The 21,163-nt window shown below is 42.0% G+C and overlaps 2 protein-coding genes across 3 annotated transcripts; both read left to right on the top strand.

The window, feature by feature from the left end:
• The first annotated feature begins 880 nt into the window (after positions 1 to 880).
• CCT4 (chaperonin containing TCP1 subunit 4) lies at positions 881 to 10,125 on the top strand. Of its 2 annotated transcripts, XM_074150312.1 has the most exons (15): positions 908 to 1,096; positions 1,575 to 1,627; positions 1,879 to 1,968; positions 2,717 to 2,825; positions 4,775 to 4,917; positions 5,610 to 5,731; positions 5,819 to 5,951; positions 6,305 to 6,444; positions 6,741 to 6,837; positions 7,168 to 7,278; positions 7,541 to 7,671; positions 7,779 to 7,855; positions 7,952 to 8,013; positions 8,616 to 8,729; positions 9,010 to 9,183. In XM_074150312.1, the coding sequence occupies exons 1-15, from the start codon at positions 979 to 981 to the stop codon at positions 9,022 to 9,024; spliced, it is 1,515 nt and encodes a 504-aa protein (XP_074006413.1). In that variant the 5' UTR covers positions 908 to 978; the 3' UTR covers positions 9,025 to 9,183. The 2 variants fall into 2 exon arrangements, with proteins under 2 accessions (XP_074006411.1, XP_074006413.1); XM_074150310.1 differs by having other exon boundaries at positions 881 to 1,096; positions 7,779 to 8,013; positions 9,010 to 10,125.
• Positions 10,126 to 10,783: 658 nt separating this feature from the next.
• On the top strand, positions 10,784 to 20,803 carry FAM161A (FAM161 centrosomal protein A). Its single transcript, XM_074150403.1, has 6 exons — positions 10,784 to 10,956; positions 11,858 to 12,105; positions 12,576 to 13,763; positions 17,351 to 17,450; positions 18,437 to 18,591; positions 19,238 to 20,803. The coding sequence occupies exons 1-6, from the start codon at positions 10,837 to 10,839 to the stop codon at positions 19,701 to 19,703; spliced, it is 2,277 nt and encodes a 758-aa protein (XP_074006504.1). The 5' UTR covers positions 10,784 to 10,836; the 3' UTR covers positions 19,704 to 20,803.
• Positions 20,804 to 21,163: the final 360 nt, after the last annotated feature.

Here is a 21,163-nt window from a genome sequence, read left to right as displayed (position 1 = left end):
ATTCCTTGTGTAACTGTCTTTAGACGGCAGCACCTCCCTGGCACTGCCGTATTATAAATCCTGACTTTTCACATCCAGTCAGGAAGAGATGTGCCATAAAAATTACATGGTTGAGGTATTACTTGGGCATTTGTCTTTTAGTCAGAACTCTTCTGAACACCGTACAAAACTAACTCACATTGTGGATTCAGGTATGGGCTTTGCACCTGAACCGTACTGCTTGTGTTCTGTTTGAGGTGAAAAAAATAACTTAAATAGCTATTCAAAAATCAAAAAAAAAAACCAACCAACCCATAAGTGTACAGAACCTTCTCACACCAAGGCAGGAGTTGAGGCAAGATCATCCTATTAGGCCTTTCAACTCCGGCATTATTTTAATTTGTAACAAAGCCTACCTTTTCACAATGGTGACACAAGCTGAAATGAGAGTCCCTCAGACACATGGGAAGATCAGGGTGTTACCAAAAAAAAAAAAACCACCATACGTTTTTTCAGTTCTTTTCCTACAATTCAAATCTAACTTCACTTACAATAAAACCTGCTGCTTAAAATCCTTTTTGCTGACAGGTTCTGCGAAGCAAGAAAAAGACCAGGTGCTCAGATCCTACTTAGAAGGAGGAGGCGGCCTTGCCCCCCCTCCCCCGCGGTGTCACCACAGCGACCGCGCGCGCCCCTTCCCTCTCTCACGCTTCGCCCCGGCCGCGCCCTCGCGCCCCCTAGCGGCGGGGCCGGGCTCCCGGGGCGGCCCAAACCTCCCCGAGGACCCCTCGCGGCGGGTTCCTTTAGTTGTCCGTGCCGTTCGCCGGCAGGCCGGCGAGACCTTTCTCGGTTTAGCGCTGCGCAGGCGCGCCGCGGGCAACCCTTCCTCATCCGTGCGCGACGCGACGGGCAGAAGGCCCCCGGCGGCGGCGGCGGGCTCTGGAAGGTTCTGGCGGTGGAGGCCGTTATCGTGGGGACCATCCGTCTCCATCGGCGGTCATGTCGGAGAACGCGGGGGTCAAAGCCCACGGCGGGGCGGGGAACCGGGCCAAGGGTACCTACCAGGACCGGGACAAGCCCTCGCAGATCCGTTTCAGCAACATCTCCGCCGGCAAAGGTGAGGGGGGTAGGAGCCGTGGTGATGAGGGGAGGCGGCCGCCGCTCCCCCCTGTCCCCGGGCCGCTCGGTGCCGCGTTGCGTTGCGGTGTGTGGTGGCGGGACGCGGGCGGGAATGGGGCCGGTGCGGGTTGGGGGAAGCTGCATTTGGGGGTTGACAGGAGCCTTGAGCGAGTTACTTGGCCTGTAACGTGTATTCACGTTGTTACCTGGTTTTAAAATGGCCGTGATCGAGTGATGGGATGTTAATTGCTTAAAGAGCTGTGGAAATCAGTCCAGCTATGGTTTCCAGTCTGGATAGCGCGACGTTTTCTATTATTCTGCCGCTAAGGATGTTTTAGTGCTGGCAGAATAACGGGGGGGCTGCTTAACGCCGGGAGAGGCTTTCTCTTCGGAAGAAACGTTTAGAGCGATTGGAAGTAAACGCTTGCAGTTCGCTAGATTGGCTTGCAAACGGATTTGTCTTGTCTTCTTCCTAGCTGTTGCCGATGCGATTAGAACAAGCCTTGGACCAAAGGGAATGGATAAAATGGTAAATCCTGCACTTAAATTTTTAAAATGTTAAGCTTCCCAAAGGTGCTGTGAAGTTAAGGTGTTTTATACAGCATGCTGCTTTTTGCCTTGAAATTCTTTTTCCGAGTTTCATTTATTTAAGGGGAACTGTGAACTAAATGCACGTCTCAGTTTGAGAAACAATGTTGTCAGGAAAAGTATTTTACATTGAGTATGAAATTAAATGAAAGATTTGTAGTTACTGATCAGAACTACGTTTCTCCTCCTCAGATTCAGGATGCGAAAGGAGATGTGACAATCACTAATGATGGTGCTACGATTCTGAAACAAATGCAGGTTCTGCACCCTGCAGCCAAAATGGTGAGTTGTTTTTTTTCCATTGCTCGGACAATAATACGTGTGAGAGCTTAATTTCTGGCACAAAAAAAAGATAGTAAGATTTCATGCAGTTTTGAGGAGCATTACCCACTAGTGATAGAGCAAGACATTTTGTGCAGCGTGCTTTAGAAATACTTGTTTTGATTGTAAGATGTGCTGAAGAGTTCCAAGTCTGTATTTCTTATCCAGTATTCCTTTTGCGTAATCCTTCTGCACATGTTTTAAGACATAGAAGTATTTAGCCCAAAGTTTTTTTTGTCTCTCATCTAAGAGAGAAAAGGCGTTGCTGTCCTAAACTGCTAGGACAGAAGAGTGAAAGAAGAGAATTAATTGCATTATGGTCAGGTGGTCCAAGGGTACAGTAGCCTGGTCTTTTGAGATGTTAAATGTAGATCTCTTGGATTTGGTTGTGGTTCAAGATGGGAATGAGCTTCTCAGGACCCTTCTGCAGGAGAGGAGAAGGTAGAGCTCTTAGATAAGTGACATCAGGTTTAAGCTTGGGAGAAAAGCTTCTTTGTTTCTGTAAGGGATCTGTTTTGCAGTAGTTCTCCAAATAGGTGTACAAACAAGGTGCAAAGGGTACCAACTCCAAATTAGAAAAGGCATGATTAGTCCTGATGCTAAGGTTGGTGTCAGTAGTGCTTCATTCTTGAATACCTCTTTTTTGATAATTGTCAGCTTTTGCAATTAAGTAGCATTGTATATAAACTTGCCATAATCCGTTGTTTAGTTGGTAGAGCTGTCAAAAGCACAAGATATTGAAGCTGGTGATGGCACTACATCTGTTGTGGTCATTGCTGGAGCTCTTCTGGATGCCTGTTCCAGACTTCTTCAAAAAGGTAAATATATGTATATTTAATGTAAAAACATGACTGGACATAATTAAATCCTCTATCCGCTTGCAGGTGTGTAATGAAGCTTAAAGTAGCTGGTTCCATTTGAAACATGAAAGGTAACTGGAGTCTTCATATTCAGGTTTCATTCATGTCCCGCTCCTGATTAAAAATGTATTTATCTTTCTGTTTTTAATGGAATGCATTACTGTTGATACAGCAAATAGCGCCTAGATGATGTGGTGAACGTTGCCTTCTATAAGCTCACTTTGATTAATCTTGTACTTCTCTCGTGGACGGAGGGGTAGCGTAAGAAGGTGTAAATGAAATTTGGGACCATTGGTTCTACAGGGATTGTGTTTTGTACCCAGCAAGTTTATCACCTCCTGTCACTTACAATGTAGGGAGTTGCAGAAAGTTTGGTCAGGAAAAGACACTAATTACGGAAGGCAGTGGTTAAAGTAGGTTAGCTCCAGGCATTCTCTTGTAGTCTGCTTCTGTGCAGTTCAGGAGCATTTTTAGCTGTGCAGCCAGCTAATGCTGAGGCTTCTGTGTGCACTGGAATTAGAGCAAGAACCCCAGGCACCAATGTAGATTAGGGATGGATCTTCTGGAAAGCACTACTGAGGAGAAGGATCTGGGAGTCCTGGTGGATAGCAAACTTCCCATGAGCCAGCAATGTGCCCTTGTCGCCAAGAGAGCCAATGGGATCCTGGGCTGCATAGGGAAGAGTGTGGCCAGTAGGTGGAGGGAGGCCATTCTCCCCCTCTACTCTGCACTGGTGAGGCCACAACTGGAATACTGTGTCCAGTTCTGTGCTCCCCAGTTCAAGAGAGACAGGGAACTACAGGAGAGAGTCCAGCGTAGGGCAACTAAGATGATTAAGGGATTGGAGCATCTCCCTTAGGAGGAAAGGCTCAAATTGCTGGGGCTCTTTAGCCTGGAGAAGAGAAGGCTGAGGGGAGACCTTATCTATGTTTACAAGTGCCTAAAGGGTAGGTTGAAGGATGATGGAGCTGGACTCTTTTCAGTGGTTTCCAGTGATAGGATGAGGGGCAACAAGCACAAACTGGAACATAGGAAGTTCCATTCAAATATGAGGAGAAACTTCTTTATGGTGAGGGTGACAGAGCACTGGAACAGGCTGCCCGGGGGGGTTGTGGAGTCCCCTTCTCTGGAGATCTTCAAGACCCACCTTGATGCAGTCTTGAGTAATGTGCTCTAGACAATCCTGCTTTAGCAGGGGAGTTGGATTAGATGGTATCTAGAGGTCCCTTCCAACTCTGACAATTCCGTGACTGGACTTTAGAGTTCTTTTCTGTCTCAGATCTGGACTTACTAGCGATTTACTTACACTTGCCTCATCTTGATACACACCGTTTTGCCTGTGTGTACTCCTCTCCCAGCGCTGGTGGTACCGCTGGACCAGCAGCTCCCCTGGCATCCTCTACCGTAAGAGGTAGGGAGAAGATACCTGTCTAGTGTTTGCCCATAAGCTGCCTGCTTTGAAAAGATAAAGGGGTATATCACACACTGCAGAGAAACTATGGAACTTCATACACAACTGTGGGAAACCAGTCTTTGAAAATCTGAAATAAAATCACTGTCAGGCTCCTCAGAGGTATTACCTGAACAGCAGCAGCTCTTGAGAATGCCATGGGTAAATGAAACTTTGAGATGTTTCTGGGATGTCAGACGCTGCAGGGAAATGTGCTGTACTTGCCTGTGAGGGCAAACCGTTAGGAACATGATAGCTTTTTTCCTTACCTTTAACAGTGGAAAGTAATAAGGGAGATCGTGTACTTGGGAAAAACACGTTTTTCTAAAATTACTTTGATTTATTCTGTTAGGAGAGTTTCTCTAATCTTAAAACGGGAAAAGAGGGTGAGGAAAAAGCAAACCAAAATATGTTCTGAAAACATGACTGTCTAACAACCTTCTTATACTTTCCACAGGAATTCACCCCACCATCATTTCAGAGTCATTCCAGAAAGCTTTGGAGAAAGGTATTGAAGTATTGACCAACATGGCACAGCCGGTTGAACTGAGTGACAGAGAGACCTTGCTGAACAGTGCAACTACTTCGCTGAATTCAAAGGTGCGACTGACACTTTCCGTACCCCTGGACTTGGTTGAGCCTTTCAGCTTTTCCCAGTCCGTGCTACTGTTCACTTAGGAAGAATACCCTGCACATCACAAATCTAGTTGGTTTTTGGACACTGGCTGCCTCCTCTTAGTCTGACTCTTCAGAAAGCCATGGCTGATTCAGATCAAGTGGAAGCCCTCAAAGTGAATTTCAGTCTGAAATACTTAGTGATCCTAGATCTTGACTGTAAGTGTAAAAACAAGCTTCAACTGAAAACAGCAACAAAAATCAGGTGGGATACTGAGAGCTTTTGCCAACAGTTTGTGTAGGCAGCTCTTGTTCATGTGGCAGAACTTCCCTAAAACAGCATGGAAATCTGCAGAAGTGGGCTAGTTTTCCTTCCAGCGGAATTATCTGGGAAGCTCTCATTTTAAGAGTCTGTAAGAAAGAGAAATTCAAGCGTCTTCTGTAAGTCGCTAAGCATGGGTTTTCCCACCAGCGTAGCTGCTCTTTCCTTTAAATGGAGTAGCCGTTAAGAAGATGCCGTGTTAAGACATGGGGCTGGCAGACAGGGAGGGAAAAGAGCTTTGTTTCTAAATTCAGAAACCAAAACAGTAGAATGCAGTGACAATATTATTTTGAGATTACTGTTTATCAGTGTTAAATCTCTCACCGTTTTTTGTCTTTACTATTAAATCCCGTAGGTTGTGTGTCAGTATTCTAGTTTACTTTCTCCAATGAGTGTGGACGCAGTGATGAAGGTGATTGACCCAACTACAGCTAGTAGTGTGGACCTCAGAGATATTAAAATTGTTAAGAAGTTGGGGTAAGAAACAATTTGTAACTAGACAAATTTTGTCTCTGGCAAAGCAGCTTCCCAGAGTGCCGGATCATGGATTGTTTTTGTTTCCAGAGGCACAATTGATGACTGTGAACTGGTTGAAGGACTAGTTCTGACTCAGAAGGTGGCAAATACCGGCGTAACCAGAGTGGAAAAAGCCAAAATTGGCCTCATTCAGTTCTGCTTGTCTGCTCCAAAGACAGATGTAAGTTAAACTATTACTCGAGCAAAACCTTTTTCTGTGGTACTTGGGAGATGCACATGTAATGATAACATGTTTTTTTAAGATGTGCTGTCAGGTCTGTTCCACAGCTATAATGAAGATCTGCTTGGTAATGCTTAGCTACTCGTGGCTCATAACTTACAGTTCATATAAGAAAGAAAATAGTTCAGAAGTCCTGTATTTTTCATCATTTAAACAACCTCTAATAAGACCTATTTTTCTACCACGCTTGTTTGCTTTGAATCACGGCCTCCTAAGTTAAAACATCTTGATACTTGCTTTTTTAAGTCAGCAGTTGTTCATAATACTTCTTTTTTTTTTTCTTTTTTAAATAGATGGACAACCAAATAGTTGTTTCTGATTATGCTCAAATGGACAGAGTACTGCGTGAAGAGAGAGCCTATATTCTAAATTTAGTTAAGCAAATTAAGAAGGCTGGATGCAATGTGCTGCTGATTCAGAAGTCGATTCTGCGGTATGTTAGTACCGATTTACTCGCTTCCGGTGTGTTTGGGGGAACAATTGGAATTGTTTGGAATACCTAGAAAATTGAAGCCAGATACTAACAGTCACATTTGGCAGAGTGTCAGAGTGGCTGTAACAGCGACCGTACCTTTAGAAAGCACTGGTCTTGTCTATATTTGGAGTTTAATAACATCTGTAACTTCTAGCCTGAAGAATTTCAGCACTGCTGGTAAGAGCATGCAAGTGGCTAGTGTGACCGGTTACTGCAGTGGCGCTGTGGACTGACGACTTCCCTCTTGTTTCTAGGGATGCTCTTAGTGACCTAGCCCTCCATTTTCTGAACAAAATGAAGATCATGGTGGTTAAAGACATTGAAAGAGATGACATTGAGTTTATTTGTAAGGTAAAGTGAGTTACATCAGTGGCTGTTAAAGTAGCAGCGGTGTTTAAAGTCTACCCCAAAACTAAGTACCCAGCCAGTGCCAGTTTATTATGACACTTTCACAAGTTTCATGTTCTGACTATAAGAGCAGACGTTTCCCAAAAAACCATTCCTGTTCTGTTGAGCAGTCACATTTCTAGAAAGATTTTGGGACAGACGTAAAAGCTGTGGTCCTAACTGCATTTTGCTGTAATATGCAGAGGAATGTTGTGCAGTATACTTGCTTACTCTGCAGTTCAGGTTCTAGTTTGTTTCTTTTTTTATTTTTTTTTCCCCCCATTATTTTTTCAGACAATTGGAACTAAGCCTGTTGCTCACATTGACCAGTTTACTCCTGACATGCTTGGGTCTGCTGAGCTGGCAGAGGAGGTCAACTTGAACGGTTCTGGGAAACTAATAAAGGTGAGTGAGTGACAAAATGTTAATACCTATGTAACATCTGCCAGTTATTTTAATAACAACTGCTGACTTTAATGTTTTTTACTACTGAAGTTATTACATTTAAGTACCTGCTTCAAGTCTCCAAGTAGGCATCAGCTTGGGAAGTGGAGTGGTCTTGCTTAGCCAGATGTCAGTACTATTATAGAACTTGCAGATACCAACTGAAGACTCTTTTTGTTCAGAACCCTTTTTTTCAGTCTTAGTATTTGGTTTTATGTTTTAGATCACAGGCTGCACAAACCCCGGAAAAACTGTAACCATCGTGGTACGTGGATCCAACAAACTTGTTCTAGAAGAAGCTGAGCGTTCGATTCACGATGCTCTGTGTGTCGTAAGATGCTTAGTTAAGAAAAGGTAACGTCTCGGTTTTGTTAGAATAATTTATTACATTAATAATACAGGAAGCTAATAATTTATGCACTTATGTGAAATGAGTTTTTATTTTTAATTTCTGTCCTCAGAGCTTTAATTGCAGGAGGTGGAGCACCAGAGATAGAGTTGGCACTGCGCTTGAACGAGTACGCTCGCACTTTGAGGGGTATGGACTCGTACTGCGTCCGTGCGTACGGAGACGCACTGGAAGTCATACCCTCTACACTGGCTGAAAACGCAGGTCTCAATCCTATTTCAACAGTAACGGAGCTGAGAAACAGACATGCTCAAGGAGAGAAAACAGCTGGCATTAACTTCAGAAAGGTAACAAGGAATTCTGTATGCGTAGCATAAATACAAAATACTTGGGCACTAAACAGAAAATGCTGAGCATTGGGGCTAAACTAAGGAGAGAGCAAGTTTGTGTCTCAACAGTGTTCTCCCTAAAATTAGTGTTGAGGTAAATTACACTTGTTCTCCAAGGCCTTAAAAGCTTATCCTGAATAATTGGTAACACCAGGTAGTTAAATGCCTTACCCCCAGGACAAGAAGCTTCATGTGTCTCTTTAAAAACATTATTTCAGTTACAGAAATAGAACTGTTTGGAAAAACTGATCAGTGTTACCTGCAGTGGAAGGTGCCCGTATGTTACAAGTAGCCCGGTGGACTAGCTTCTTTCAAATTGTCCCCCGTGTTTAAGCTGCTGTAACTATGTTTATCTTTTCTCTTGCCTAATTTTGACTGGATGTGTCAAGTGCTTGGGGGGGGAAGATGCATACCATAATATTCCTGTTGAGGAGGGAAGAACACAAGGCCTTTGATAGTCTAAATTAGAGTTGGCTGTCCTCAGGATTCTACCAAAAGGAGCCTTGCTAAACCTAACCGTAGTCTGACGGGCACGAAGTAAAAGCCGCTTGTTCTCCCAGGGCGGCATTTCCAACATCTTGGAGGAGTTGGTTGTCCAGCCGCTGCTCGTGTCTTTGAGCGCATTGACTCTTGCAACAGAAACAGTGCGCAGTATTCTTAAGATTGATGATGTGGTGAGTAGCGTTTACATCATGGTTTATTTTTAATCTTTTTTTCACAAGCACCAGGGTAGTTATTGTCATCTAACTCGCTGTGCTTAAAAATAGAATGACTCTGTAGTAGTCTCGGTTTACATGCTGATTAGACCGTTTGGCCTTTTAATAACTGCAATGGGACAAAAGAAAATGCATTATAAACACTGTACCTTAAAGTAAATTAAGAAAGAGACTAAAAAGTAACAGTTACGTATCCTGTGACCTTCCTGTGCCTAATTGTGTGAACTCTTCTTTGCAGGTGAACACCCGGTGAGCTGAATAAAGGAAGTTGGGACTGTGCCCTAAAGCTCCTTCCCCGTAGTCTGGAATGTGATTTCCTCACCAAAAGCGCCTGTGTGCATTGTCTTAAAGTCCACAAAGGCTTATGTACTTCTGTCACATTAATTTAATAAAATTTCTGGTTTCAACAAGGAAATGCTGTTCATCAGTAAACATGCAGTAGTGTACCTGAGTCTTTGCTTTATAATTTTGCTAGAAATAAGACAAACTTTTTGTTACACTTGCTTTTTTGTGTTACGTGCTCTTACCTAGTTCGGAAAAGTTTAACAGCAAATAATTAGCTCTTCTGGTACGTTCTAACAACAGCCTTGAGTTTGCGCTCTGGTAACATGCTGCTTCTCTCAGAGTTGCCCCTAACGGAGTGGTATTGTTACCCTTGAACATGAGTGGCTCGAGAGGAGGGGCTGGCTTTGCAGCGATAGCACTTAGGATGCATTCCTTGGTGGCTTGTCTCCTGAAGCCATTGCATGATCCAGAGGGTTGCAAAGGGCAATCTTTACATGGAGTTTTTTGTGCAAGTGTCAAAACTAAACCTAGTTCTAGAAAGGCAGGGATGATGCTACTACAACTAGGTATATCTATACTAATAGGGATTTATTTAAAATTTGGTTTGGATAACAGTGCATCTCTCTGAGCCAGTTGTAGCTGTTCTTTTTGTCACTTCTGTCGTGGTGGTGGTGAAGTCCCTGTTCTGTTCAGGAAAAACCCCAGGAATGAAACTCTGGATAGCTTAAGTAAAACCACACACGTGCCTCCCACCCCTCCCAATTAGTTGTTTTTCCCATGACTGGCCAAGAAGTCAAAGTATACTATTTTATAATAATGCAAATTATACTTTTCTGAAGCAACTAGTGGAATGCACATTAAAATCTATTAATACCTGAAGGTAATGTGTACTCCTTGTTCATGTCACTGCATCTCAGTGCATTACTTGGAGTCACTGTTAGGGTGAGCTGTAATGCAGGGGTTCTCAGCCACCAGGAAAATCCCAGCTGCACCAGGATTCATTCAGTTCAGAGTTAGTTTGTTCTTAATGTTACATTTAAGAGTTTAAAATAAACATTTTTCAACTTCTAATTCTTAGCCTGAAATGTTGAATTAACCCTTTCATCTTCCTTATTGCAATACTGAGATGACCAGATTCCTCTCTTACGTTTACGGGAGAGTATTTCTTTCATGACTCTCCTAACGTGCATTTCTATATACGATTGGACAGAGCTGTAGCTTTTGAGTAAACTTCCACCACCTTGTTGACCAGCTAGTGTTGGAATTCCTTCCTATTGCAGCTAAGTAGAATGACATTCAGAATAATTCAACTACTAAGAATAAGTAAGTAAGCCAGACAATCGATTTAGGCATTAATGCTCTGCATGAGTTATTTATTGACTTTAAAATTACAAATTATGCCTTACCCCACAGGATTACATCCAGCAGTGATCTCTTCAGGTATTAACTTTGGTTAAAGCTTTCCTTCCCCATCGTCACAAACTTCCGCTTCCTGCCAAGACTTACAACTGCTGTGCGCGATCTGGTCTTTTCCTCTGTTTCTCTACACGAGGATGTTTGTAACTCACTGCAATGAATAGGTCCGGCAACCACCCGTGCCTCTGCAGAGGTGGAAGGACGTTCCTGCCGATCCTGGTTTACCCCGGACCGGGTAGGGCCCGCACGCAGAGGACCCTCCTCTTCCGCTCAAGGGGCCGCCCCCGGCCGCGGAGGCGGAGCGGGAGCCCGCAGCGGAGCTGAGCGCCCGGCTGCCGCGTGTGCCGGCGCGGGGGCGGTGGCCATGGCGGCTGCGCACCGTGCTGCGCGGCTGGCCGCCTCCTGCCTCCGCACCCCGCTGGACCCGCGCACCCGGGCGCCCGCCGCGCTCTACGAGCGGGGACCGCCGCCCGCCGCCGCGCAGGTACCGCGGGGGGAGAGCGGGGACGGGGAGGGGGGTGCGGGAAGCGCCGTTGCGGGGTGCGATGGGCTCAGCTGAAGCCGTCCCTCCCCCCGCAAACCCGCCTGCGCCGGCAGCCGAAACAGCGCGGTTTTGTGTGGTTTTCCCCGCACTTTTTTGCACCTCTTGGCAGCGACCTGCGGCACCGGCGCGCACAGACACCGTCTGCAGTTTTGGATACAGAAACTAGTCCTGTAACTATTTAAAACGTGGTGTTTTAAAATAACGTACGGAAGCCTTTGTAATGCAAACTAACCGGGCTTTAGTAACTTCTCTAAGCTTTAAAAACGTTTAAAGAAGGTGCTTAAGCTGCAGGCAGCTGCCAAACGCTCTGGGGACTATAAACTGTGCAGAATCCCTGTCGTTCCACGGTCAGCTACGGAAACGGGAATAAACAGTTATGCACAAGATATCTAAGGACTTATTTTTGGAATGCTGATGGAATTAGGAGGCAGAGAAGGTTCTGTTGTAGTTTTGTTTGTTTTTAAATGAAGGCTTTTTCAGAGCTGTGTACTAATGAAGGAAAAATGACACTTCTTTACAAAATAGTTAAACTTTTTTCTTTCAATAAGTCCTTTTGATCATATTTCCTGGTATAAATATATTTATTACAGGGACAGGCTTAGGAATTCTACATGCTTTAAATAGGACCCTTCAGGATATAAATTATTATGCAATAAGATTACTCCATGTAAATTATTATGCAATAAGATTACTCCGTGTAACTGCATTGACGTTAGTATACAGGTATCTCTACTTGGTGTTACTGCATCATTCATTAGACTTAATTAGGATAAAGCAGTAATTAAGAACCTCATTCCCCTTTCTTCTAACAGTCAGAAAATTTGACAAACATCTCTTCTAGGATGGTTTGGATTTGGATTCAAATCCTGACAGAGAGCAGACCCTTTCTCTAAATGGAGACTCTGATGATTGGATAGACTTTTCCAAAATGTGCAATTCAAATGAAGAATATTACTTGAAGCTAGAAGAGTTGAAGAATGCCCACTTGGAGACCATGGCAAAATTAGAAAGTATGTATCGGAATAAACTGTATTTAAAAGGAGTACACCACTTGGAGAAGAAAAATGCTGCTTCTAACATGTGTTGTAGGTAAGCTTGGTGGTACCTTTTGTCTGAAGATTGTCATATGCTTTGCAAACATTTGTAAAACAGCAGGGTTTTTTTATTCTGGGGTTGGGAAGTGTTACTCTCTCCATTCCCTGTAAGGGGATAATCACAGAAAAGTTAGTTTTAATAATAAAAATGCTTATTCACCTTGCTAACAGACTGTGAGATTTACAAGTGTGTGTGCAGCAGAGACTGCGCAAAACGTTTAGTAAAGCATGGTGCCTTTCCTTAAGAAGTGCTGACTTGTTCACAGTCAGCACTTACTTAAAACTATGATCTGGTGTGAGTGCCTAATGTGCTTCTCTTTTCCCTTCTGTTCCCCCTTCACTTCTTCCCCACCAGTGCTGTTCATTTTTTTTTTTTTCTAATCATGATACCTTAAAGTGGAAGTTACTGGCTTCACATCAATGTTGGGCTGGCCACAAAACAACCTTTTTTTCCTTTTTTTCAAGGCCAACTTGGGAGAAGAGCTCATATCAGCCTCTAAATTTGCACAAATCCTTTTCAGACTCTGACTTAAGTGATCCCTCAGGCTCAAGTATATCCGATGGGTCTGACAGAGAATTAGCATTTGAAGAAAATGGTAGTAAAACTGGATCATCTGCATTTGCTAAGGAACAGATTGAAAAAATGTGGGATGGGTTCAGTGTGGAAGACTACATCTCCCGCACCAAACACAGCTGCTTACCAAGGTCACCAGCCTTCAGAACAATACAGAAGAAACAGAAAGCATGGTCACCAAAAGTTACTGTGCCCAAGCCTTTCCAGATGACTATTAGAGAAGCTAGAAAAAAAGAACAGAATCTCAAATCAAAGTCACAGATTGAATTGGAAAATAACTTATTGAAGAAGCAACTAGAGGAAGAAGCGGAGTGTCAGAAAAAATTCCGAGCCAATCCAGTGCCTGCTGCCGTCTTCCTTCCTCTCTACCATGAAATCGTGCAACGAAACGAGGAACGCAGGAGGTCTGTGAAAGAGAGAAGCAGACTCAAGCTCTTGGCTTCTCAGAAGCCATTTAAATTCATTGAACGAGAGAAGCAAAGGAATGAAATTAGGAAAATGCAATTACGAGACCTTTCCACACCCGAAAAGAAAAAAAAACAGTTCAAAGCAAAACCAGTTCCTAAATGTGTTTATAGTCCAGCTGTTACTGACAAGCTAAAGGAGGAAGAGCTCTACAGAGAAATCAGGATCAGAATGAGAGCTGAAGACTTGCTACGTAATTCGTCTCTACCCAACAGCAGACTGGCTTTAAAAGATACCAATAAAAAGAAGAAACACAAATGCGTTGAACCAAAGCAAACAGAACATAAACCCAAGATCAAGTCAAATGTACCAGATTTTGAGCTACTACACCAGAAATTTCAGAAACAGCTCCTGCAACAAAAACAAGTGAAACACCTTACAGTCTGTGAACCTTTCGATCTTCGCACTCCACGTATTCCCTCAAACAAGGGGAAGATTTTGAGGGACATTCAAGAGGATGAAGAAAAGTTGAAAGAAACACGTTGGCCATATACCTCTCCAAGACGTAAACCTCAAATGAGACATTCAAGGGCAAATTCACATCTCTCAGGATTTGGAGAATCTAAATCGCCAAAAATCACAGAATCCACAAGACGACGGTTACAAGCCATAAGGTGACTGCTTTAGCAGTGCTCTACATTTGATATATACTTTAAGAGTAGACTTCTTTGTATTTCTACATATGTAGTTAATTCTTCCATGCAGTGAATATAGGACTTAATATATTAATATAAGGGCTTAATTATAATATAAAACTTAAAATATTTAAATATAGGACTGAATTAGTATTTATAATAGTTAAAGAAACAGTAATGCATTTTTCTCAGAATGTCCATAAGAAAGGGACAAACGACTGCTGCTTCCCAGGATATGCCTGAACCCCTTAAAATGTCGCATACCTTGTGTCTTCTTATGCCAACCCTGTTTTCACCCTGTTTTTCTCTCTTGAATCTCCTTTGCCAAAGCTTCCTTTAAAGTCTTGCTCTTGATTTAAAATGAATTCAGCCTTAGTTTATTTTTCCACCCAGGAATTCACTTGAGGAAAAGAGAAAGCTGGAAGAGCAACAAAAAAGGAACAGAACAATGCAGAAACAAAGAACAAAAAAACTCCAGAAAATTGTAACAACTCGGGCTGAGGCCAATGACCCACATCAGAGCCTAGCTCAGATCTCTAAATCCAAATTAAAAACATTCAGGTATTTTGCTGCATTCCCCCGAATCCTGAACCTCTTATTCTACGTTGTATGTTAAACATACAATGTAAAAAATAGCATAGTCTAGGTTTACATAATTACACATTTTATAAAGTATACACTGTACAAACAGCTAGTAAAAAAAGTGGCCAAATTTAGTATTTCAACTGGGAAATTGTTGCCTGTTCTAATGATTTCCATCTATATGATCCACCTTATAGTACTACAGATTAGCTCACAGGAGACTCCTATGTTTTCTCAATTTGCATATCAGCTAAAGGGGAAAAGTTTAAAAAAAATCAAAAGGAACAGTGTAGTTCCAGAATATCCTTGCACTGCTGGATCGATAGGTGTTGGTACAACTTTGGTGCTGGCTGTCTCCCACAGTAGCAACATTCCACAGTTCACTTCCTTGTCCCGGCAGGTCCCCTCTTAAGAGGGAAAATTAGAGAAGGAATTTTAAGTTAGCAACTAACCAGGAAGCTGCTGGGGCTTAGGAGGAATGGGATCCAAAGTTAGCTTTAGCAGAGATAAAAAAATCAAAGACTGTTTCTATACCACTGAGAAAAGTTGTACACAGGGAAAAACATCAGGGCCTTCTCAGCATTCTGTAAGCTTGCAGTCCAGATGGCTCCAGCTCTAATGTTGATCTAACTCCAGAATTGCTGCTTGACCTTGTGTTTGTGGCCAATTTAACCATTTCTGCTTCTTGTTCTTTTTAATCCTAGGGGAAAAAAAAAAAATTAGTCCTTTTTGAATGAGTCTTTAGTGTGGTTTATAACCTGTCTTGGCATGATGGCGCTGCAGCAGTATCCTCCACTTAAGGTGCAGTTACGTGGAGACTGTGAGAGGTACTGACTGCTTTGCCCCCATTGCCTCATGCATAGGCAGGATTCTTGGGCAGCACCTATAAATCCTAATTCCCAGTAACCAGGCAAATTGCCAGTAACTGACAGTAGTAGGGCAAAACAATACAAGGATGAATGGTCATGAGACACATCTGATTATAGGATTCATAGCTTGGACAAGCAACTTCTAAGTTACCATACTAAACTTTAAGGCGTTTAGAATATGGTCCAGGATAGAGATCCTTCTGAAATGAGGGTGGAGGCTAGGACTGTCTTTATGGCAGAGTTGAACAGTAACAAATAAGGTTTCCTCATTCTTTTTTTGCTTTACATGGGTCTCTTCTTCCTTTATAGCTAAAATAGAAAACTGTGGATTTATTAATAATAGACTTTAAGCTCTGGGCTGTAATAAGCAAATTTGCTGCAGTAGTGCAGCACCACCAGCTAGACAATACTGCACATTGTTCCACCAGCAAACTTCATAATGATTATTCCCGACTGGTGTTGCAGCAGAAAGAGAAAACACAGCAGAAACTGAAGCATGTGCATTCTTGTATGCTGAAAGCATGAAGTGCAGTGGTTCAGCAATGTAAGCCGGGAAATGCTGGGAGAAACATCACAACAAGCGTTTTTCTCGGCCGCGTGGGCAGTCAGTGACTATCCAGCACACATCTGTGCCAACCTACTACCTCCCCAAAAACAGCTGAAGCCAAAGCACACACAGGAAGCAGTGGTCTAGGAGGAGCAGGGCTTACCCAGGGTCCTGGAGGGCAGAGACACAGTGGTAGAGACGCAGGTCAAAGGCGGCAGTCCCTTCTAACTAATTAGTTAGAGTCAGAGCTCAAGCTCAAGCTTTTGCAAGACTGACCAGCAGATACTGTTAATAACAGGAGCTTTATAATGTAAGTGTCCGTGGGCGTTGACTCTAGGACAGAAGCAGAAAACAATTTGAGTTACAGTAACAAGGTGGAGAATTAAAGAGAGACAGTAGGTGTGTTTACAGATTTTATTTGAGTTCATTCAACAGCAAACTTCACATTACAGTATTTAGCTTAATCAGATTTCAGGAGTACTGTAAAACACTCATGCTTTATGAGAGTTTTAGAGTATTAAATATTGTACATAAAATTATGCTATTACAAAGCAAGATTACTTCCCTAGTGCTGATACATTAAGTCTGGTACAAGTGCTTAACTTGATAATGCTTATTTCAGCATAGGCTGAGTAATAAGGTATATTAATGTAAGTGCTCTTCTAACAGATAATTAGGTTTGTAGAAAGCCACCTGAGAGAGCAAGCAAGTAGCAACAATGAAGTTCACTCCCTCAAAATTGGTGAATAACTTGCCTTAAAGCACAGCCGTACTGCAGAAATTCAGGGATGGCAGGAGGAGACAGAAGTGTAAAATGCCCCCCAGCTCTCATACTCGCCCTTAACTGTCTAAGTAATGCCAGAGCTGGCCCAGTAGAGAGGCAACATCGTAAAGAGGTGTCTGTGTCACACACCGAGGATTACAGCCCATGCCACCTGGATTATCTAGTGCTTGCCATGATCTGAGATATTTCAGTTGACGAATCAACAGTTTCATCATCCTGCTATACTGACTGGGCCCTCGACAAACCAACTAGGAAAAAAGTGTACTGTGATCCAGAATGTGGCCACCCTTCTTGTGAGATAGACTGGTAAAGTAGCAAGATTCCTAGCATCAAACTGTACCTTGAAGTACTGACTTTTATTTAATGATATTAATCTCCTATGGTATATTCTGTTTAATTTTGCTTAGAACAACTGGAGTATCTGTATGAAATCAACATTTAAAAATCCTAAGTGTCCAAATTTAAAAAAAAACCTTAAGCACCCAAAAAAACCCTAAGAATCCAAACTCAGCCTGAGTTTAACCTCACTAGCCAGCACCTCTGCTTATCCAAAGTGACTACTTCAGAGACAGTTTTGTTCAGTACTTACAGGCAAGCAATTGCTGTGAAAATGAGACAATATACCTCAGAACCTGTAACCACCATGAAGTAATTTACCTCTTATGTATCTTTAAGTAGGACAATATTTAGTTTGTTATGAGCGATTTAACTTTCAGCTATTGTAGAAAATTACTTCTTGTATTATAAATTAATAGTAATTTCTCTTGTAATCGGTTTCCCTTAGGAATTATGAGAAGCAGAGAATGCAAGAATATTTGCAAGAGTTGCAAGAAATGGAAGAAAGAGTAAATCAAAGGCCACTGCTTTTTGAAAGAGTCACTCAGGTTGTCTGTCTTCTGTATTACTTCCTAATCTTACCTTCAAATACTACATGAGGCATTTGTAGTCAAACATTTCAAACATAGAAGATATTTGAAAAAAATCTTCAAATATTGCCCTGTCTCCATACAAATATTACTAATTTTTGTGACTAAGCATTCATGGCTTGCTTGCATAGGGAACTGAGATGGCTGTTCTAAACGTGTTGCCCAATTCATTTATAACATAACACTAAACGCAACAAAAATTTACAGCAAAAATGTGAAAGGTCTAAATTGGGAAAGAAGTGATAAGAAAAATTGAATATTCTTGGTATATACTTTAATGCTCAGATGCATTTTTTTTCTCCATTTCAGTACAACCATGTGCTGGTAGTGGGGTCCCTGACCTGTTTCCAAACCCAGAGAGGCAGCAAGTCATAGATCACTGGTTCCCTTGTCCCTTCTGTCTGCATGGGTTTCCTGGTCTGCCATTGCTGCGGGGCAGGAGCATCTGTATAGATTGGAGGACAAGTCCTTCTCACTCAGATACTACCTGGAGGAACAGAATTTATGACCTCGGTTTCAGAGGCAGAGATACACATCTATGTAGTTTGTTAACTAGCGCTGTGAGAAGGTTAATCAATACTATACTGTTTTAGGGCAGCAGCTCCCAGAGAGGGAAGACAGAAGAGGAGGAGAGTGGATAAGGAAGAAGCCCTAGGAAGACTACATTTGATTTTTTACATGTCCACATCTTCCCACTCCTCCTTCAATAGCTATATACAGAAAATATAGCTCTTCATTAGCCAGCGAGCAAACTGTATTTAAACTAGTACAGAAAAGGAAAATCTGGTGTAAAAGTTTGAAGTATTGTTTTGCCATTCTTACCTACAGTGAATAATCATTCAACTCGTCAGATGCAATTAAACAGTATTAATATAAACAAAAGTTATAAAAGACAGGCATTTAAGGCATTTAGGTAACACATAACCATTGTGGGTTTCCTACAGAAAAATGCCAGAATAGCTGCAGAAAAGCATTATTCTAACAGACTGAGAGCGCTGGGGATATGCCCAGAGTTTGTTTCAAAGAAAGGACAAACAACTAAGTTGCTACAATACTTCAGTCCTGAAGATTTTACTAACTCCACTGATGCCAGAGAAAGGTAGGGATTGCTGGGATTACTGAAGGCTTTTTTTTCTTTGCCACTGCTTACCTAGTAACTAGAAAGTAATTTTTGATGTGTGGGTTTGTGGGGGTTTTTTGTTTGTTTTGTTGGGTTTTTTTTAATTGTTTGCAGTATTTCGCAGGTAAATGACTACATAGTTAGCTTTACTAATGTTAGCGTATGTATTTTTTAATTGTTTTTCCCTGAATTAAATATTATTTCATAAAACAGAGGAGAGCACCAGAGATGTTATCTAATGCACTTCAAAGAAAAATGAAGAAAAACATGTTTTATTTGTTCCTTTCACCAAAAAAATTGACAGGTTGCTTGTAAGTCACTTCATCCTGCATTACCTTTACTGAATTTTTAAAATAAACCTCATAAAAAATACGGTTCAATATCCATTAGGTGTTGTTATATAAAAGGAAGTAGAATTTTAAAAAGTGAAATATATAAGCAATACTGTTGCATTACTTTCTAGCATAAAAGGTGACTCTATGTCCCCCCCCTTCCTTTTTTCTTCACCAGTTCTACCCCAGCCAAGTCTACCGGGATTTGTCCTAGATTACCTGAAGGTAGTTTAAAATTCACTGGAAAGCATCTTACCTGAAAATAAAATCACACATGCAAATTGTCTTTTCAGAGTCAGCAAGGATAAAGTGAAAGAAAGGGAATCCTTTGAGGAAGCAACTGACAGTAGTTCTCCATCTGAGCAGTCCTGTGACGAGGAAGAGGGAGAGAAGAGAAAAGGTGTCCAAGCCTCCACCTGGGATGGCCAGTCCAGCGAGCTGGAGGACGATGAAGAGGCAAGAGCCAGCCCTCATGTTCATCAGCCTTGCCATGCAGGAGAAGCTGGGACAAGCCCCACCTCAGACCAGTGCCGTGAAGAGGATGAGGAAGCAAAGGCAGGCCTGTCACTTGGCCGTTCCCAGGAGGAGGATGAAGAGGAGAATGATGATCAGTCAAGACCCAGCTCTCGGTCTGACCAGTCCCATGAGCGTGAAGAGGGTCGGTCTGACCCTGAAGCTGAGGGTGCCTTTGGATATGAGGATGAGGAATATGAAAATGATGATTCAGAAGAGAAACCTAGTGATGAAGAAGCTGACTGAAAGGAAGGCAGACAGGATGGCCTGGGCCTCAGGAACCTATTTCATTGCTGGCAGTGAAATGCACACCATAGAAAAAATTGGCTTTTTGCTTCTAATGCAAAATTCTGTGAATGTAAAGCTCTTAGCTTAACGGTTTTTCCAGCACAGAAATCTTATCTATTTTCCAGAAAGAACGACTAATTTACTAATTTCCACCAAGAAAATAATTTAATTATATTAATCTTCTTTATTCTAGTCTTCTGTGACATTAGTGCACCTCTGTTCATAAAATGAACTGCGACCACTGTTTAATAACAATGTCTTGCATGCTGTGTTGGTAAGTACTGAGGTCTTAACATGTCTAGCTCTTTCTGCGTGCGACCAAAGCCAGCTGAGATTTTGGAGTAGTAATTTGCCATTATCAGTGCCTCCCAGTCCCAAACATTTCAGTACCTCTGGGGTCTCTTCCTGCAGTATCTTCTAGGATGGCAGTGAGTAGACCAGGGTTTGTTGTGCGAGACCTCTGATTGTTTCCAGCAGAGCAGCTGTTAGGAAGACAACTTGTGCCAGTAGACAATATGGCCAAATCAATCTGTTCAGTTCCTCCCTCCTCTTCCCATGGGGTTTGTCTTCTGCACTCTTAGGTGAGCTGAATTGGCTCAGTGATGGGTCAGATGAGTGCCAGGGCCAGAAAAGATTACTACTTTTGGAGGAAACTAGCTGTTATTATCAACTCAACTACCTTGTCCAGCTGAAGTAGTAACAGTATTGCAGTCACTGAAGGTTGTCCCTATAGAGGAGAAAATGCCTAGAATACACTGGGAACAGCCACTTAAACTTTCATGGGGATTTTTTTAACAGTGACAGACAAGTGGGGTACGACTGACCATTATTAGGGATTTTTATTTTTTATTGTTTTTGTCCATGCTGCATGCAAGAGCACTAACTAAATCTGTTGTTATTTCTTCCTCCTGACTTTGAGAAAGTGTGTAATAGCATTTGGAAGATTTTTTTTATCATTATTACTTTTTGAATCATTATTTATTTTTGAAGTGTGAGCATAACTAATATGAATTTGAAACTTATTTTTTTATTTCAATAAAATATCCATTGTACGTATATCATACATGAAAGTCTTAAGCATTACTTCACAAGGGAAATCAGTTTACAATCTCCAGTAGTACCTGACAACCCCACAATACAAACTCAAGGTTGGGAAGATGTTTCAAATCAGAAAAAAATTCAAATCCACTTTTAAGATCTGACAGCGCTCAACTAAGTGTTTTAAAAGAACATAAATATATAATTGAGGAACTATTAAGAAAGAAACTAGAAATATTACTAAAACTCCTTTGAACTGGAAGAAAGTAGCAAAAACAATGCTTTCTTTTTTTAAAGGTTTTAGAAGAAGGCATTGGGGACCTGTGTATAACTTACATTGAGGATTAACCTTACTAAGAACAGAAATAAATATATAACAA

Source organism: Numenius arquata, chromosome 7 (genome assembly GCF_964106895.1).
Source record: "Numenius arquata chromosome 7, bNumArq3.hap1.1, whole genome shotgun sequence".
Classification (NCBI taxonomy): domain Eukaryota; kingdom Metazoa; phylum Chordata; class Aves; order Charadriiformes; family Scolopacidae; genus Numenius; species Numenius arquata.
Note: the sequence above shows the minus strand (reverse complement) of the source record. Positions and strands in the feature narration are given on the sequence as shown.

Coding starts and splice junctions, on each gene's coding strand:
- CCT4 (XM_074150310.1), top strand. CDS start 979: ATGTCGGAGAACGCGGGGGTCAAAGCCCACGGCGGGGCGGGGAACCGG. Junction 1,969..2,716: donor TGCACCCTGCAGCCAAAATG/GTGAGTTGTTTT, acceptor TCCGTTGTTTAG/TTGGTAGAGCTGTCAAAAGC. Junction 7,672..7,778: donor AGATGCTTAGTTAAGAAAAG/GTAACGTCTCGG, acceptor TTCTGTCCTCAG/AGCTTTAATTGCAGGAGGTG.
- FAM161A (XM_074150403.1), top strand. CDS start 10,837: ATGGCGGCTGCGCACCGTGCTGCGCGGCTGGCCGCCTCCTGCCTCCGC. Junction 13,764..17,350: donor CGACGGTTACAAGCCATAAG/GTGACTGCTTTA, acceptor GGTTTCCCTTAG/GAATTATGAGAAGCAGAGAA. Junction 17,451..18,436: donor TTTTTGAAAGAGTCACTCAG/GTTGTCTGTCTT, acceptor GGTTTCCTACAG/AAAAATGCCAGAATAGCTGC.